Below are 17,996 nucleotides of genomic sequence, written 5' to 3'. Positions count from 1 at the left end.
ACAAGAAAATCATGTAATACTTCCAGTATTGGGTAGTATATATAATGTAACCAGGAGAACGTTTGACTCAAAACATGGGGAAGACAGAACACACTGTACAGAATATGGTCTCTTTCCTCAGTTGCCTTTGCTTGGGATTTACCTCACTTGTTTCAGTTATTCCTAATCTGGTGTGTTTTCTAGAAGCTGACAAGGTTTCTTACTAGATTTGATCATGACAAATAATGGTACTTCTTTAAAATACTGGGAAAAGAGAGGGTGGAGAAAGGCAATTCAGAAACAAGAGAGCCTGAGGGTTGAAGGCTAACAAAAAGGCCAGCCCCTTCCCCTGTTTGCTTAACAGAATGCCTTTATGTACCCAAAGTTTGATAGGCTTTTTTTTAATATTAAAAAAAAGTCTGTTTCTTTTCCACAAATGACAAGATGTGCTCTTTCTGCCAGAACTGCTTATTTCTTCTACTTTGTCTTTTATCTATATTCCCCAATCTTTAATCTCATTACTGTGTTTCCTAGCTTGGTCTCTTTTCCTTATTTCCTGACTTGCAGCACTAATACTTATCATATCAGAGATGAGAGGGAACTGTTTTGATTGTTGCTATAAACACTTGATGAACTATTTTCAGCTAGATGAAATAGTTACTGCCCCGAGGCATCTTAAGCAGGCTGTTTTAACTTCTTGTTGTTAATTACATGTGATAATCTGTGAGAAAAAGAGGTGAAAAAGCAGCTGCAATACTAGCTGCTGTTCCAAAATCTGCTCCAGGTTGGACGCAGCAGCACTTCCCATTTTTGCACTGGGCATACAACTTATTTATTTCCAGTCAATCCCATAGTCTTACACGATCAGTTCCACAAGACACTTAAGGGAACGTTACGAGATTTTTAGAAAGAGATACCCATTTTCAAGATGTATAAGGTAAAAGGAAAAGAAAAAGGACAGAGTAGTGAAATTCACGTTATATGATTCTGTTTGTAGGCCACAGAAATCCACTCAAATTCTCATGGATGAGCCTCGCTGTAAACGTGTTGCTTTTGTGGCATACCTTAAAATACAGTGATTCATAACATTTGTTTTTATCCTTTGCTTCCTATATAGGAATTAGAGAATTTAAAGCGTGCACAGAAACAAGCTGCAAGCAGTCAGAGTGCAACAGAGGTTCGCTTAAATAGGGCCCTGGAAGAAGCAGAAAGGTATAAAGCGGAGCTGAATAAACTGAAGCAAAGTAACAAGGTACAGTGGCTTAGAAAAACAAGGTCTGGGATTACTCAGTAATGCTAGAAGGAACCCAGAGGCTTGATCAGCTTTGGAAGTATGCCATCTTTTACAGGCTACCCCAGAAGTAACTTACAGCAAATCAGCAAAGGGCCTGGTAACTTATTTCTACTGATACCACTGCAAGTGGAAATCAGAGCCCATCTGATTTCTACCCCTCTTTTTTGAAATGAGATATGCCTGGAAAGAGAGAGAGATACACTTAAACACCTAATAAGTACACAGGCAAACTACAATATTAATCTATCTTGTTAGAAGCCAGTAAATGCCCTCTTCTGAGTTTTTATTAAGTTTTGGTAAAGGAATGTTTTAAGGCATCCAGTTTATTTCCTGATGTGTCACGTGGCTAATATTTGCCATTTTATAATGTTATGCCAAGGTTCTCTGGTTAAAGCTTTACTTAAATTAGACATTTCTCGCCTTCCCATGGCAGGATGTAGCTAATCAAGAACTCAAAATAATTGAAGAATTAAAAGCAGAAAACAAGAAACTGCAGAAGCAAAAAGGAGAACTAATAGCAGGTTTCAAAAAGCAGCTGAAGTTAATTGATATTTTAAAGAGACAAAAGGTAAGAACCTGAATATTACTATCTTTCAAATAACTTGGCTAAACTTGTCTGTTTTCAAGTAATGCACTCACATAAACCACAGCCCCAAGAACAGGAGTTTTCAATGCAGTGGAGCAGCTGCTTCACTTTCATTAGTACACACTGCTAACATCCTCTTTGGAATTGACTCAATTCCTAACTTGGAACATATCCTGTCATGGTGAAAGACACTGACAAGCTTTGTGACCGAGAGTATCTGTTTTAGAAAAAAAATACTGTTCATGTAATACCTGCACACAGCTCCCTATGGTGCTGCATCAATACAATCCATTGTAGCATGTGAGGTTTTGTCTCTTTTTCTCTAGCATGTCTCTATCAAAAGCTGTACGTTAGTGCCCTCTCACAATTAAGCCATTACATTTCAGCCCCACGTTTTTCCTGGGTTCTCAAAGTATGTCCTTTTCTCTATTAATATTGCTTCTTGGTATTTGTACTCTGAGGTGTTCTGTACACATGCAGATCTGGAACAAAGTGAAAGACCCTGCAGGTTTTGATGAAAGCAAATCAAAGTGAAAAGAATATGTTCTAAAAGATGTTGCCCAAATAAAAAAAAATCTTTCCACTTACTGATGCATTTAGGTCTTATACTTCCAACACAGCTTTTGCTTAAAAGATTGCATTAGGATTGGATGCAATCAGTTTTCTTTCTGAAGCTGCACAGGAGACTTGCAGAGCTAAATGCTTCAGAATGGTGTAAATATATCTTAATTTTATAACGGTTCACATTTGCTTAGTGCTGAGTCTTTATTGGTGCAAATCACTGAATAGCATAGTAGAATGAAAAGTATCAGTAGTAGAGTTAAGGCTCTTCTTTTTGCACTTACAAACCAAAACTATCAGATAAAGAAAGCAAGGAACGGTGAGTTGAGCAGAAGCATCTTAGGAGTAGCCTTTACGACAAGAAAATAGAACATTTACCTTTTAGAGTACTGCAGTGAGAACCTGACACTTAGTAAACACTTGAACTTGTTGAGCCTCCATAGAGAAAGAACAGTCCTGTTATGAAGTTGCCACTTCACACACAGACTGCACATACTTATCTTAGGAACAGAGAACTATACCACGGAAATACACCCTGGGATTTTGATTACATCTCCTACACAGAACGAAGGTGGACAGGTAATTGGAATAAGAACAACTGGGGCTGCTCATGCACTTCCAGTGAAAGAATTTTTCTGGCCACACCAGAACTAAGAAGAAACATTGGAAACAGGGCTAACTTAGCCTTGTTTTGCTCTCCTAACCGTTCAGAGTTATTTGGAGAACAGAAAACCCACAGCATTCACACAACAGATACTCTATATGTGAGCTACCTCGTTCTCTGGAACACCAACTCAGTAAAAGGAGCACCAAGGGAAAGCATTTGACTGAACCAAAATCAGCATCAGATAAGCTTCATAAAACTTAAATAAAAAAGGTTAAAAAAAATTATTAATACCATATCAAAACTACAGATAATAGAAGAAACCATTTACCTTCTGTTAATAAAAACATCTACTCACGGAAGAAGATTGCTGTTAGTTAGTAGTTGTCCTTTCAGAACAGGGAGAGGGTAGAAGAACCTGAGAATGACAGTAACGCTGCCTTTATCCCTCCCAGAAGGAGCTGGGAAAGGCAGCTAAGCTCACATGACACCAATATACATAATCACCAGAAGAACTTCAGGTTTGTTTCATTTCACAGCAGCCTGCTGTTGAATTAAGGAGAACCTAGCCTGGCTTACTTGTGTAGTATATTCGTGGATTCAGATGCACCTCACCTGAAGATGAGGATCTGTTACTGCATGAAGAATAGTAGAGCAAAAAAAGATCCAACCAAAAAGTATTAAATATCCATTAGCAGGATGAGTTGCAGCTGCCAGCAAGTAGTTTTTGGCATTCTGACTGGTCTCTTTAGACCATCCTCTGCTTGCCTCAAGAGCATGGAAAATCTTAGTTTTAAAAGGGATCTAAGAAACAAAACCTGAGTTTCAGGCTATCTGTGGGAATTATATATGCTTACTGGGCATTGTTTGGAACCAACAAGGTGTGGTAGGGAAAAATCAGATGCCTTATAGATGTGAACTGTTCCTATTTCCTTCAAAACAGCCCCTGTGTTTAAAAAATGCATTCTAAGTAAGAACTGTTTAGCAAGGACACTTTCCTTGTCACTTGAAATGTTGATAAGTTAAGAGATGAGGATGAGGGGGATGAGGACATGTGGCATATTTGTGACATTTACTGTGACAGCCACTGCAAAGCACCGAGCTTCCAGGGCTTTCTGGCTGCTGCTCATTTTTGAGTGATAGCTCTGTGCAAATACATTGGCCTGAAAGTCCTCGTTATCTCCTCAGTCACCTTGATGACATTGAGAACAATTGTAATTTTTAATCAGAAAACAGCCCTGTAGTAAGCTTCAAATGCTGCTGTTCCACTCAAAGCAGTGTTCTGTGTCCTACATATATGTGCCATAATGGACCATCCGGGTATGGCATGACTTACAGTGACACAGCAAAGGGTGCTCAGCTTCAGCCATCTCTCAGCAAGGTGTATTTAATGCTTTGCTTTATGCTGATTATACTAATTGGGAATCCTTCTGCTAAGATACTAATTTAACATTAAATCATACCTTTAGCAGCTACTGCTCAGAGCTACTACTCTGACTGAATCTTAGTGATACATTTGATTTATATAGCTTTAAAGTTAGCTGAATATTGATCAGCTTGTAAGAACGCATACAATATTTCCTATGTGTTTTTTAAGAGGCCACAGGAGTGGTCAGTTTTCCAGTAATTTCTATGCTCCATTAAAAATACATATATTTAAAGAATTAAGAAAAGCCACTGATCCTTTTACTAGAGCTGAAGTTGCAATATTAACCATAACATTTATCACAATCCTCACATTATAAAATCAAACTGTTGCAGAAAATACGAATAGCAACTTCATCTTAAACAGGTGAGCCTCCATCAGAACCACAGCATGAAACCACAGAACAATCGATTTGAAGCCCCCTTCAGTCATGCAGATCTTTGCTTGTCATTCATGCTGCTTTATCTTCTGCTCCTGATCTGTTTGTTTTTTCTTTCTTTTGAGATGCACATCGAAGCTGCTAGGATGCTTTCTTTCACTGAAGAGGAATTCATGAAAGCTCTCGAGTGGGGAAATGATTGATTCTAACTTGTTTGAAACACGAAACCGACGGTAGGTTGTTTTGGCACTAGAAGTGTACATTGGTAGGTTGTTTTGGCACTAGAAGTGTACATTAATAGTTAACAAATATCTCAGTGAATGGGTTTTGGTGATTTTGCTCATGTTGAAATTATTTCACTTTTAAAAGCCTGATAGGTTGCTTTGGAATATCACATGCAATACAGATTTGCTGTGAAGTTCCGAGCCCAGCTGTCTGTTCTGTAAGGAGCCGAGAGGCACAGAGCGCAGGTGAACTTTGCTATCTGTTCTTCTGTTTTAGCATTCAAAACTGTTAGATAAGGTAATATTCAGTCTAAAGAGAAGCCAGAATGACTATAATCTGATACAGCTTATTGTTTAAAGTTCCTATTTTATTTAGTCAAGGTAAAAAATTAATAAATATGTATATTTATATATTTCTGTGGTCACTGATACTGATAATGGATACAGTCAAGAACGATGGCTCCATATCACAGGTGCTCTACATGCATTATCTCCTGGAAGATTTTATTATCTCATCATTATAACCAAGTATTAGATAAAAATGTGGATGTAGATGAGCCAAGCATATGATGTACACTAATGAACAAGAGTAATAAAAGCCCATGCTGGTTGATGAAGTTAAGATGGTTAAGCCCCAGCTATTTCAGTGGATTCCTCCCTGAGAGTGATTTAGTAGGAAAGTGACACACAAAGTTTATTTATGTGCTGAAATGAGGTTATTAGCAATGACTCTGAAAGGTGCTTACTGCGAGAGTAGGGTTGGTCTCTTCTCACTGGTGACAGGATGAGGCCTCAAGTTGTGGAAGGGTAAGTTTGGGTTGGATAGCAGGAGAAACTTTACAGAATGGGTTGTTAAGCACTGGAACAGGCTCCCCAGGGAGGTGGATGTGTTTAAAAACCGTTTGGATGTGGTGCTCAGGGACATGATTTAGCGGAGGGTTGTTAGTTAGGGTAGTGTGGTTAGGTTGTGGTTGGACTTGATCTTTAAGGTCTTTTCCAACCTGAGCAATTCTATGATTCTATGACTCTGACCTCAAAATGAGAATCACATCACAGATTTTACCAGCAAAGTCACGTGAGGTAGCAGTGGAAAAAGTTATTCCGATCTGCCGTTAGTGATTTAATTACCTACCTTTAGATTAGTAATTTAATAGTACAGGGCAAATGTAGATACTTTTTTTAACTTACAAACAGAAATAGTGCATTAAGAGAATCGTATTGTCTGTTATGTGATACCCATCTGAACTTACATTACCTCAGGTTTCTGCAGTGTGGCTGAAGGAAACATTTTTAAACATTGCTTCATCACTAACTCAGTTGTATTATGTAGCTGATAGATTATTGAGAAATCTCTAACAAACAGTTTATTCCTGAAAAATGTAAGTGCATTTAAATACGATGAGCCATTCATCAGTTCAGAATCCAGTCTTAAAATGGATTTTTATGAGAATAAAAACAAGTTCCTTGCTGTTAACAGCAAATGGAAATTTTCCTTAGCAATCAGATGACACCTAGTGGCAAAGCGGGAGGGCAGACAGTGGAAATTTCAGCTCTCTTCAGAAGATGGATTACCTCTTCTCTTCTGATAAGCCAACCTAAATTCCTCACCAAGCATGTTAATATCATCTTCACCTTTGAGTACTCCCTGGAGAAAGAAGCACCACAGAAGATAAAAAGAAATTAGAGAGATAATTATGGATTTTTTTAATGGAAACGATTGTATAGCTTACAACCTGTCTTACCTCTAAAAAAAAAAAAAAAACCAAATAGCTCTGAAAACCAGCAGCAAAATTCAATGGATGAGTTTCTAACTGCTGTACTTGGTGCTAACCCACAACTGCGTTTTTTGTTCAGGCAAATTAGGGTGAGAATCCAGTAAAGATTGCCACATAAGCACTATACAAAGGACAATGTTTATCTGTATTGTGTTTCTAATAAAAGTGATTAGAGGCAGCAGAGCACATTTGCAGATTTAACAAAATCAAGAAACTACACTGAAATGAGGCACTGGCTTGGTTGGGGCTTCATCTCCACCTTCAGGTGTGCTGAAGTTGTATTGGGGACTTCAGAACTAGGTAGAACTTTGCTATCAATCCATTCTGAGTGAAGTCACATGCAATGTGTCACTTTAAAGCAGAGAAAGAACAGTAGGACATCAATACCACGGGGCAGATACAAGCCACTGACACTCCGAAACAGCCAAGGCTTCTTAAAACAGTCAATTCAAACCAGGAAATTACAGCAAAAGTAGTGCCCATTTGTGTTGCGCTTTAATTGCATCTTCACTGGAAATTAACTCTCTGAATCTCCACTTCCAAGTCTTACAAATTCATGCAATAAATGAGTATACTAATTATTTGATTAAAAATAAAATTTGCTGTGTTTACAATGTGTTTCAGTACTGCAGAAAATAATTTCTTTAGACATCTGAGTAACTCCCTCCCTCCTCTAATTGCATCTTTACATCCTAAAAGCAGCTCTCTGTTCGTGTGTGTACCATCAGGTGACCTTCATGATGATGAAATGTAATTTAAAATAAATTGTACTTCATTCATGTCACAAGAGTTGCAAAATATAAAGATGAACAGAGTGAGCATTGACATTCTTCTGTGAGCCCTGCCATTTGTTGCACTGTAACAGGGAAGAGGCCTCGTTTCCATTGCAACAGAAGACATACAAGGCAGCCAACACTGCAGATAACTGCTCCTAAAACCCAGATGGAGGAAGTCGATCAAAACTGCCTGTTAGTGGAGTCCATTCTAGCTGGAAAAATTACATCTGCTTTAAAAATGACATTCCATATCCCAAAAGCTTTGGATCTGAAAAGGGCTGTGGAAGCAATCAGCAAGTTCTGCACATGGCCTCAGTAGGGCAGTACAGCCCAAAGCTTCTCAGTGTTCTTTCACTGCTTTCCTATACAAGGTGAGCACACAAGAGCTGATACCATAAGGATCGTCATTCCATGTAATTCACATGGCTAACAGCTTTACCTTATACTAGCCAAGAAAAAAAAAAAAATCTATAGAACAAACATTTAAAGCATTTAACAGATAATCACTTACTCTAGGAAGATAACCCAGCAATTTAGATGCATGTTCTTTCAGGAGTTTCTGTCTCTCTTCTTCAACAACTGCACGAATGTTTGCTTGTCTTTTCTCCTCTAACTGCCATTCTTCAAGTTCACGCTCCTACAATAAGCAAGCAAGTCTTGTTGAGTTTCAGCTCCATGAACATTTATTTCCACCAATAGAAACTAAGGATTAAGGAAGTCTTTTTTTGTTTTCGTTTTTTTTTTTTTTGTGGAGTAAATTTTCAACTTTCATTTAATTTTGACTCCTGGTCACAAGAAGATAGATCGGGGCTGGGTTCCTCCTTTTTATGCATACTCAGTTGTGCTGGCTGATCGGGGAGGCTGAGCTGGACAACATTCGTGTTGCTGATCTCATGGCTCTTGAAGAGCTATTTGTAGAGCATTTGGGTATACAAGGATCTACAGGCTCTAACCTTTTAAGCTGTAAGAAGTTAGCTCTAGAAAGACGCCTTTCTTGTCAGCAAAACAAGGGCCTGCTTCCCACCTCTTTCCCGCAGCCATTTCTCTGCAGTTCTCCTGTCACCTTTCCCTACAGCCTTGATGTAGCATGGAGTATTCTCATGTTAAAATGTTTTTGGTTCAGACCAAGGGTGAAACAGAAAACTTCTCTTACTTTATCTGCAATAAATTGTTTGTGACGGTCTTCAATAAGTTTTTCCACAGCCTTTCTGTGTTCAAGCTGTTTCATTCTTCGTTTCTGAGCATTCATCTGCTCAACACGGTCATCCTCTGCAAACTTGGCCTGCATTTGCTGTCTGAAGGCTTCTTCCTCCTCTTGCACAGCTTGTTGCGCTATCTTCTTCAAAGCAAACTGCTCTTCGTACATTTGCCTTAAGTCTAGGCGTTGCCTTATTCTCTTCTCAATTTCTGCCTATAAAGAAAATTCAGTCAGATGCTGTATATTGAAAATAGTTTGAAAAAATTCATCTTCAGCCAATCTCATTTCTCAAAGAAAATGACAGTGGCTGTTACTGTCTACATAATAAAAAACCTGGTACCTGACAAGTGCTAAAATACCCATACGCACACCTGCAGAAATCCATGAAAGGTGAGCTTCCCCACAGCCAGTGCAGATACTGCCTGAGCTGCCTCCCAGCACTCACCATCTCCTTCTTTCTGTCTGTCTCAAGTTGTTCTTCCAGATACAGCTCCTGGCGTATTCGTTCCAGTTCGTCACGCTTCTGTTGCTCTCTTTCTAGATTCTGGGCAATCTATTATAGGAAGGAAGGATTTCTAAGTGAAAGAGAAAAATACACAATATGTTTGTCTACAATTTTAATTTTTAATACCATGGCCTGAAGTCGTTGTTTTTTCTCCTCCATGTCTCTAACTTTGGCCATCCGATCTTCTTCTCTTTGCCGCTGATTGTTGGCAAACTCCACAATTCTCCTATTTTCTTCTTCCATCTCTTCCCGTTTCCTCTGCCTCCAGACAGCTTGTTCCTTTTTAAATTCTTCGATATATGTCTGAATTGCTCTCATCTTCTCTAACTTAAGTTGTTTTTCCCTGTGTAACATAGAAAACAAAAGAGTATTGTTATTTACCGTACTGGGGAGTGACACTAAGCAGACCATATGCTCACCATTAATATCATATTCAAGACTAAGATTTAAATGACCATCCTTACCCATTCGGCTGGAAACTAGATGCCTAAATTGCAAATACTTATTAATGAACTACCTCTGAAAAGGAATCTTGTGTCTAATGCCTCTACTCAGGAGGACAGGCTGTACACACTGGTGTTCACTGCTTTATACACGCTCCTTTCAAACAGAACAGAGAGAAGGAAGCCCAACAGCCCAAGTACCTCACAAGCTCTGAACCCATTCTAAAATTTATATGGAACTCTTTCTACTTCCATTCTGCCCCCAGAAACCTCCTTCCCTATCTGTGTCCATAGGAACAGCACACAGTGTGTACCATGAGGAAGCAGGGATGTGAAGCGAGGTGGAAATCTGTGATAGGCACTCGTTTCTGGTGCAGTGAGAGCACCTTAAACACAAGCTGATTTCCTGTCTGAATACAAGGACACAAGACAGACTGAAATCAGACTGAAATCTTAGAACAGCAAAATCCATGCGAGTCAATTTCTTGTTACTACAATGGGACCAAGAAATACTTACTGAATAGGAGTGATATGCTGAAGTGGCCCTTAGCCAAGGAAATAAAGCCTATAATCCTATACAAAACTATATGCAATTAAAAGATAAGAATTCAAATTTACATTTGATCTTCCTCATAGATCTTCCTTATGATTTCATCAATCATGAGTTTCTCTTTCAGAAACTCTTCATAAACTCCCTGCTTCTTCCGCTCCTGTTCCTCAAGCTGCTTCTCCAGCTCTTGCTGATACATTATTTTCTCCTCATTTTGCCTCAGTTCTGCCAAACTTTCTTCTTTTGCTGCCCTTTCATGCTCTTCCTTCATCTTTTGGGCTATTTCAGCCTCACGTTTCTATAGGAGAAAATAAAAGAAAAAGCTATAAAAGATTCCTTTTTACTCCCATTATTACTTTCCACTTGGAACAATACACAGCACAGAACAGTGAAGGAACGCTGCACGATGAAAGCAGTCTCTCTACCCTCTACACATACTCAGTGCCTCACCACGCAGAATGGCTTAACTCAGGAAGAACCCTTGGAGAGAATCCCCCTTATATGAACAACTTGAGAGCAGCTATCAGTTCTGGAAGGCAGCTGTATGTACTGCTAAGACCAAGTAGAGCATTCAGCGTATGGGCGAAAGTGGCTCACGTTGGTGTGGTAACTGCAACGTGGCAGAACTTTGCAGGACGTCCTCAGCAGAAGTGTTGTCTATACAGCCATTTGCTTATCTTGGGTCAAACTTCAACGCATTCGGAATCCTCTGCCTAAATCCTCTGACTTTATGCACACACAGAAGCTGACAGATCTTTTCTGAGTTCCTCAGACACGTGTATGTGTTTAACAGCAGTGAATCACCGCCGTAACCGCTCACTGTGCAACACAGCGCAGCGCCGCCTCCGTTGTAACCTCAATCAGCGCTACAGAAACACTGAAATCACCGCTGCGTCCCATCGCGCAGCTTGGCGTGCTGCTGCTCTCACCACAACGGCCGGGTGAGCCTTAAGCTGCGGCCGTGCGCCAGAGCACACCGGGGAGGGCTGGGAAGCGCCCCGGGGGGGGGCGGCTGGGATTACCATTTTCTCATACTGCATGGCTTCTTTCTCGGCGATCTGCGCCGCTCGCTCTTTGTTCAGATACGCAGATTTCAGTTTTTTCTCCAGTTCTCGAAGTTCAATACTGAGAGGGGGGAAAAACATACGGGATAAAGCGCGTCCTGCTGCAAGCAGAGCGGGACCCGCGGGGGAAACGGTATTCCCGGGGCGAGAAGCAGCAGGAGGTAACGGGGCGGCCCCTACCTGTTCTCCCGCACTTGCTGCCTCATCTTCTCATCGCTCAGCTCCTCGTGCTTCAGCCGCGCCAGCTCAGCCGCCAGCCGCTCCTCCTGCAGCCGCCGCCGCTCCCTCTGCTGCCTCTGCTCTTCTCCCTGCGCGGAACGAGCGACCGCCGGCGCGATTGGCCCCCCGGCACCGCGCAGCCCCGGGGCCGCCCCGAGGCCTCCCCGCGCCCGCAGCGCCCGCGGCTCTCACCGTCCGCACGGCCTCCTCCAGCTGCCGTTCCCGCTCTACCGCCGCTCGCAGCTTCGCGGCCCGCAGCCGCCCCCCCCGCTCCTCCGCCGCCGGCGGCAGCCCCGCGCTGTGCCACGCGGACGCCTGCGGGCGACAAGAGAGCAGCGGTGCCGCCGGGCCGCCCCGCCGGGCCCCGACTCCGCCATCCCGCCCGCCCACCCACCCACCATGCCTCCGGCAGAGCGCGCGCCGCGTCGCCACGGCAACGGCGGAAGGCGGCGACGGAAACCTGCGGAGACTTCCGGTCAGCGGAGGGTGACAGCGCTGACAGCGCCCCGCTCAGGGCGGTGTGGGGCGCGGAGCCGCCTCGCAGAAGTTCCGCCGCCGGCTCCGCTCCGGGCCGAGGGGGACGAAGCTTTGCAACGCGTTTCAGATGTGCTGCAGCGCGCTTATAACGCATAGAAGAAATACAGCCAGAGAATTCCCGCATCCTCACACCTCGGGGCAGTTCGTGAGACCCGCCGTTCTCCCGCACAGACTGCAGACAGAGCGCAGATCCCAAAAGAAAGGAGGGCGACCTTCTGGCCCATAAAACCAACACGACAGAAACCCCACAGCAACCACCGCATGCCCCCCTTGCCCTACTCCTGTCCTTAAATAACGTAATACGACCGCTGGTCTCATCTCTTCCTTGAGCACTTCCCCGAGGGCTGCAGGCTGCTGCCCTAACGCTCCTGTTGTCATTTTCCCCTCTCTCCACGCAGAGCCGCCAATGGCCCCCTGTGTCCCGGTGTCCCGCTGTGCCCCCCCCGCAGCAGTTCGGCCCCCAGGGAGCAGCACGCTCCCCTGGGCCATCCGCACACCTGCTGGCACTGCGGGCACCTGGCTGTCACTGGGCGCCCACCCCTTCTCCCCACCCACCAAGGTCACCCCTGCTGGATGACCCACCCCCACCCGCAGCAACCACCTGCTCTGCTCTCCTAGCAGGGCCTTCCCACAGAGCAGTCCGGCACCGTTTGGGAAGCGGACCTACCTTTCCCTATTGCCCAAAAGCAGACTTCCTTGATGGCACCGACACGTTTCTCATTTAAAGATGCACGGGTTTAAGAGCTGTAGATCAGAGTTCAGTCCTGGGGCAGAGCTGCTCAACACATCTGAAAGAACAGGGTAAAAACGTACTTGTTTTACAACCAGCTACACGAGGCCCCTTACAGCCAATCGTGTTCTAAGGATAACAGACACATACGTGTCTGCTTTGCTACAGTTTGGAAAGGAAAGAGTCCCAGCTGCACAACTACCAAAACGGCTGTTCCATACAGCATCTCTTCTTGCAGCAGTCCGACTGCAGCCTGCCGGTCAGTGGCTGCTGCTCACCCCTTTTTCTTACAGATATCAAACACCCCCAGGGCCTGAGAGGCTTCGTGCAGCCCGCAGCACACACAGTCCTTCCTCAGGTTAACACAGCGTGTTCACGAGTGCTGCAGTTTGCAGTCCCAGTAGCACCGCGCTGTGATCAGCTCATCTGAGATACGAGAGTTTGGCCAACGACAAACACAACAAAACAGAGCGTTACAGGGATAAAGGTGGCTCCCTTTACTTTAGCAGCTTAAATTGAAGGTGATGCAGGAGCACACGGCAGGTAAGGTCACTGAGTGAGGAAGATGATGCCGTTTTGCAGGTTTACTTTTCCAGGGCATTTTAGCAGATCCTCCATGTGACAGTGACAAATGCGTTCCAGCTGAGATAAGATATGTGGGTCGTGCTGACTTTGCAACACTACAAACCGCTGCGGGGGATAACAGTGTCGCTGTGAGGTAATTTACCTTCTTCAGATGAAAAGATAAATGTGAATTAACAGGAAAGGGTCTGAAACATCCGAGCGGTGGTATTGATCTGCTAAAGACCCAGATAAGTCACAGAGAAGCTCTTGCCTGCTTTCCCTGATGTGGGTGATGGATGGAACAGCAGATTTAGCAGCCAAGGGGCTGTCACTGTCAAGAAAATCTGAGCACTGAGAATAATAATAATTATTTTTTATTATTCTGCAATAGAGGAGAAAATACGTCCCAGTGCAGCAGCAGGCAGGAGTTATCTTGTACTTATAAGATTATGGGCTGTAAACAAAAGTACTACGAGGAACGAAGACGCTCAGTGCTTCTGATGTGTTCAGCAGAAGTACAGCTGTTCCCGATGTTTTCATATTTAGCTACAGCATTGAGTTTGCAAAGCATGAAGAGAATAAATGGAGCACGTCAGGCCAGAAAGGATCCTCTTGGAAAAACACATGACCAGAAACTCATTTTTAGGGGCAGCATTTCTCTGGCTCATCTATAGGCTTCCATCTCTGTTCAGTTGTACTGATAGGGCTAAAGCTGTCAATGTCCAAAGACCAACGTAATGGAACAAATCAGAATTTGTATCTATGTGTAACATGTATTTCCAGGTAAGCTCAGAGTTGTTTATATCTTATTAACATCCATTTCTGACTTATAACGCTCTTAAAGCATCTGAGGGATGTGCTGATTCTTCCAAGGACACAGTTTTTAAAACTCCAGGATTACATACATCCCAAAGAGCACACACAGGTGGATTCTGCTCCACACTGACGTTACACTCTGATGTTCCTTATACAGAGGATTCTTACTGGCTGCATGCACAATGGTCATTGTTTTAAGGGCAGGATAACACCAACGCAACTCCATGGCTGTTCTGTGGGGAGTATATTTAGAAATAAAAACTGTATAGTAGTGCAAATTCATTTGATTCCGCTTTTGTGCATGCAGATGTGTGAGGCAATCCCTTCCAGCTTATGTGTTGACAAAATCATTTTTTCACCCTACAGTGACTTACCTCTATACAGTACTTGCAATTCTTCGTTTCCATATTGGCATTAAATGCAGGTACTTCTTGAACCTTGCAGGCCAAACCCATTTGGACACTGTGAAACAAAAGCAGAGAATCAGGACGCTGTTTCTTCACTCAGTTTCAGGTCTCCTTTCATACAGCACCCAGGATTTATTCGGGCTCAGTATGGGCACTCCTTTGGGCTCACTGCCCACTTCTTTCACATCTTCCCTGTGTGTTTCTGTTTCCCTATGGTCCCTGTCCTATTATTGCTACTCCAACCAACACCAAGTTTGTGGCTTTCTGCATCTCTTCAATCAGTCAGCATTATCTAAGCATTATTACCCTGCTTAGTCCTTTTGTAAGTGTCCTATATTCTCTAGTTTCCTAATATTATAATCTCTACTGCAGTTTGATTTCTTCTTACAGATATCCTGAAAAAAGACAATGACGACACCAGCAGCAGCAGCCAGGTTCCGTACACCATCCAACAGGAATGTGTTCCATTCAGTGAGCTGGGAAATGAGCTCTTACAGCACACAGCACACTCCGAGCTCCCTGCCAGCTGGCTGCTGGGCTGCTGGATCTGCACGGGTTATGGAGCAGGGCATTTTCCTCTGCATTTGGCACAACTTCACTAGCATTCGATGATTAAAAAATAATTAGAGTGCCATGTCCACCGTGCTCTTTTTAATCCAACCAGCAAACACAGGGGAAAATACAACCCCCAGTCACCAGGCTTTCTGCTTCACCTGTAATCGTGTTCTTTTTTTTTAGGCAAATGTCTGATGCAGAACACATATAGAGAATTTTGTATGACTACTTCTGTAGTGGCACTTCTAGTCTGTGCAGCAAGAGCTTTACGCACTCACATCCAAACTCTTGTCCCCCCAGTTAAACTGAAAATGAGTTGAGATCATAATTTCAATTCTGTGATTCTGTGATTCGAGCAAAAGGAGAGAGTTCTTTCTGATGCAAATGAACACTGACATTTAGCCAAGGATCTAAAAATGCTGATGGGTGTGGAAGTTGGGCACATAAAATCTCATCCAGAAGCCTTTATGTAGTTTGTTCAGATTTTTAAATGTGAGCTCTGATTTATTTATTCTTCCTCCCTATAGCGGCCCCCACAGTAAAGGGTGCACCAAGTAAAAAGGTGGGATGGCACCGACACCCTGCGCTGCCCACCTCACTGGAAGCACCAAACCCAGGTGTCTGCATGTATCTTAACTGGGGCGCAAAGACAACACCAGAAAAGTGCTTGGAAGAAAGCGGCACCCCTCTCCTTCCTGCACGATACCATCAAATGCAGTAACTCCAAGGAGTTCACTTTAACATTTGTGGATAATTAAATAGCTGAGGAACTCGAAAGAGGAATTCAGCAGAGAGGGAAAAAACTAAGAAAGATGTCATGTTCAAAATTCAGCTCCTAACAAAGTATTTAACAAACTAATCCATAACCATAACCCTAAGCCACACTGCTGAACTAATGGGGAGGACAACTGAAGGGCAATAAACAGAAAAGAAACGTCAATCCCAGCAAGGGCTGAGAGCAATGTGAAAGTTATTCTGCTGCCTGTGTCCATCTCCCTGGCCCTGCAGTCAGCCCTGGCAGTGCCACAAGCCCTGGGCTGCTGGAAGCTCTGCTTCCCGGCCCTGCGTGGGGACATCTGTGGGTCCCGGGGCAGCTCAGTATATTCCCTGATGTTTTATTCAAAACCCTTCAGGGAAAAGAAGAGTACACAGTGGTTAATGACACATTTCACTGCTGGTAAAACAGCGAGTTGGTGGTAAAAGAAATACAATTCACCAGCTGACTGGGCAGCGGCAGCTCAGCACGACTCCCCACCTTGCAGCCTGCTCCTCCACATGCTGCATGTGTCACCAGAAGTGGGGCTCCCCCAGCACCAAAAGCTGGGCTCAATTTCCCACCCCACAGCTGAGCTCTCACCCGTCCCTTCCTTCCTTCCCCAGGCCAACACGTCTCACCTGATATATCAAGTAAGCCAAGCTGCTCACCTGAAACCAGAAGATGATGCACACACACTTACTGCAGTGAGTACCTCCATACAGAGCTGGTTGTGTGCTGATGCTTCGTGCAGTACACGAGCTTGGTACTTTTGGAAATGAACAGTTCATCTGGAATTACATTTCTACCATTCAGAAATCAAACTTAACCTAATTTGCTGCAGCTGGACACCACCTGCAGAGTACTGTTTAAGTACTCTGAACATTACATACTTATCTTTTAAATATTGATAATGCCATTCTTCATTTATGTGACATGAAGTCCCACAGGGAATAATTATGCTAATTAAACCTTAATGATTCTTGCAAATAAATGATCAAACAAAATTGCTACTGTTGATTTATATTAATGGATGCCTTTAGGAGGAGATTTGTCAGGATGTGCTGCTTCTCGAATCCCAATTCATCTTATTTAGCAGAATAATGTACATAGTTTGTAAAACAGATTAAGCATTTAAAATATAATGTGTTCATAGAGTTTCTGCAGTTCATAACATGCAAGTGTTGTTATCTTGCCTTATGGCAATCTGCATTAAATGCTTTAATGGTATATAACTTTTTCTAGAGTGTTTCTTTGCCTTCTTCCTTAGGGATATGTGGCTGAAAGAGACATATAGTTTCTACTTATCTGTTATTACTGGGCACACTAGAAATTCCCACCTCACATCCATCTATTCTTTTGAAGTTTTAACCAAGTTCATTTGAAAAGCATTTTACATGGGCTTGCCTTCTAGATAATACATACATTTGAAAGCAGTATCAACGTGCTTCTTTTATTGCTGACTATAGGACAGGAGATGTTTTAATTGTGTCGGAGGAAAGGAAACGGCAAGGAACATGAATATTCTGAATTTAAACTCCAGCAGCAGACTGGAGACACAGGATGTTTTTGTCTTTGAGGCAAATAATACCATTAAGTCATCAGTAATTTGCTGAAACTTCCACCTATCCACAGATTTTCAGGATTGTTTTTTCCTTTTTCCTCTCCTTCTGCTTGTTGAGTTCAGCATCTCAAAGAAGGGCTTTGAGCCATACCAGCATTTGTTTCTCTCCTAATGTACCCAGCTCCCACAAAGCTTAACGCTGCATTCACAAGAGGCTGTATTTCAAACAGTTGGCACAAATAGATTTTAATACTATCTGCATACTACAGCCATGAGATCCAACTGAACCTGGAAGCAATAGATCCCAAACGCTGGAGGGCCTGAACACCTACAGCAATTTTCTTACATTCTGTGGATTAATAATCCTCTAATTTGTCAATTTCACTTTAAACAGTGGTACTGAGTCCTCTCTTCTGCTAATCAGAGCACTAATTCTGCACATGGCATTTGCTCATCCTGCACTTCTTCTAACAATGAGAAACTCAC

The 17,996-nt window shown here is 43.0% G+C and overlaps 2 protein-coding genes across 13 annotated transcripts in view; one reads left to right on the top strand and one right to left on the bottom strand.

Annotated features, from left to right (window-relative positions):
* TEX9 (testis expressed 9) overlaps positions 1-17,170 on the top strand; it is a 30,561-nt gene extending 13,391 nt beyond the window's left edge. For 6 of the 12 annotated variants that reach the window (XM_046899310.1, XM_040706895.2, XM_046899312.1 and 3 more), the window contains 3 exons: positions 1,097-1,231; positions 1,707-1,841; positions 4,955-7,446. In XM_046899310.1, coding sequence (XP_046755266.1) covers positions 1,097-1,231; positions 1,707-1,841; positions 4,955-5,032 — 348 coding nt within the window. In that variant the 3' untranslated portion in view covers positions 5,033-7,446. Of the gene's footprint in view, positions 1-1,096; positions 1,232-1,706; positions 1,842-4,954; positions 7,447-7,693; positions 8,790-16,572 lie in introns of those variants that run through there. The other 6 variants (XM_040706898.2, XM_046899311.1, XM_040706899.2 and 3 more) reach the window with 5 other exon arrangements.
* Positions 5,404-12,013, bottom strand: MNS1 (meiosis specific nuclear structural 1). The gene is made up of 10 exons (XM_040706911.2): positions 11,982-12,013; positions 11,776-11,898; positions 11,545-11,672; positions 11,323-11,425; positions 10,369-10,598; positions 9,434-9,650; positions 9,248-9,355; positions 8,758-9,015; positions 8,116-8,241; positions 5,404-6,698 (listed from the first exon to the last, which is right to left on the bottom strand). The coding sequence occupies exons 1-10, from the start codon at positions 11,982-11,984 to the stop codon at positions 6,600-6,602; spliced, it is 1,395 nt and encodes a 464-aa protein (XP_040562845.1). The 5' UTR covers positions 11,985-12,013; the 3' UTR covers positions 5,404-6,599.
* Positions 17,171-17,996: the final 826 nt, after the last annotated feature.

Source organism: Gallus gallus, chromosome 10, assembly GCF_016699485.2.
Source record: "Gallus gallus isolate bGalGal1 chromosome 10, bGalGal1.mat.broiler.GRCg7b, whole genome shotgun sequence".
NCBI lineage: Eukaryota > Metazoa > Chordata > Aves > Galliformes > Phasianidae > Gallus > Gallus gallus.
The sequence above is the reverse complement of the archived record's forward strand: the minus strand, read 5'-3'. Positions and strand labels throughout refer to the sequence as shown.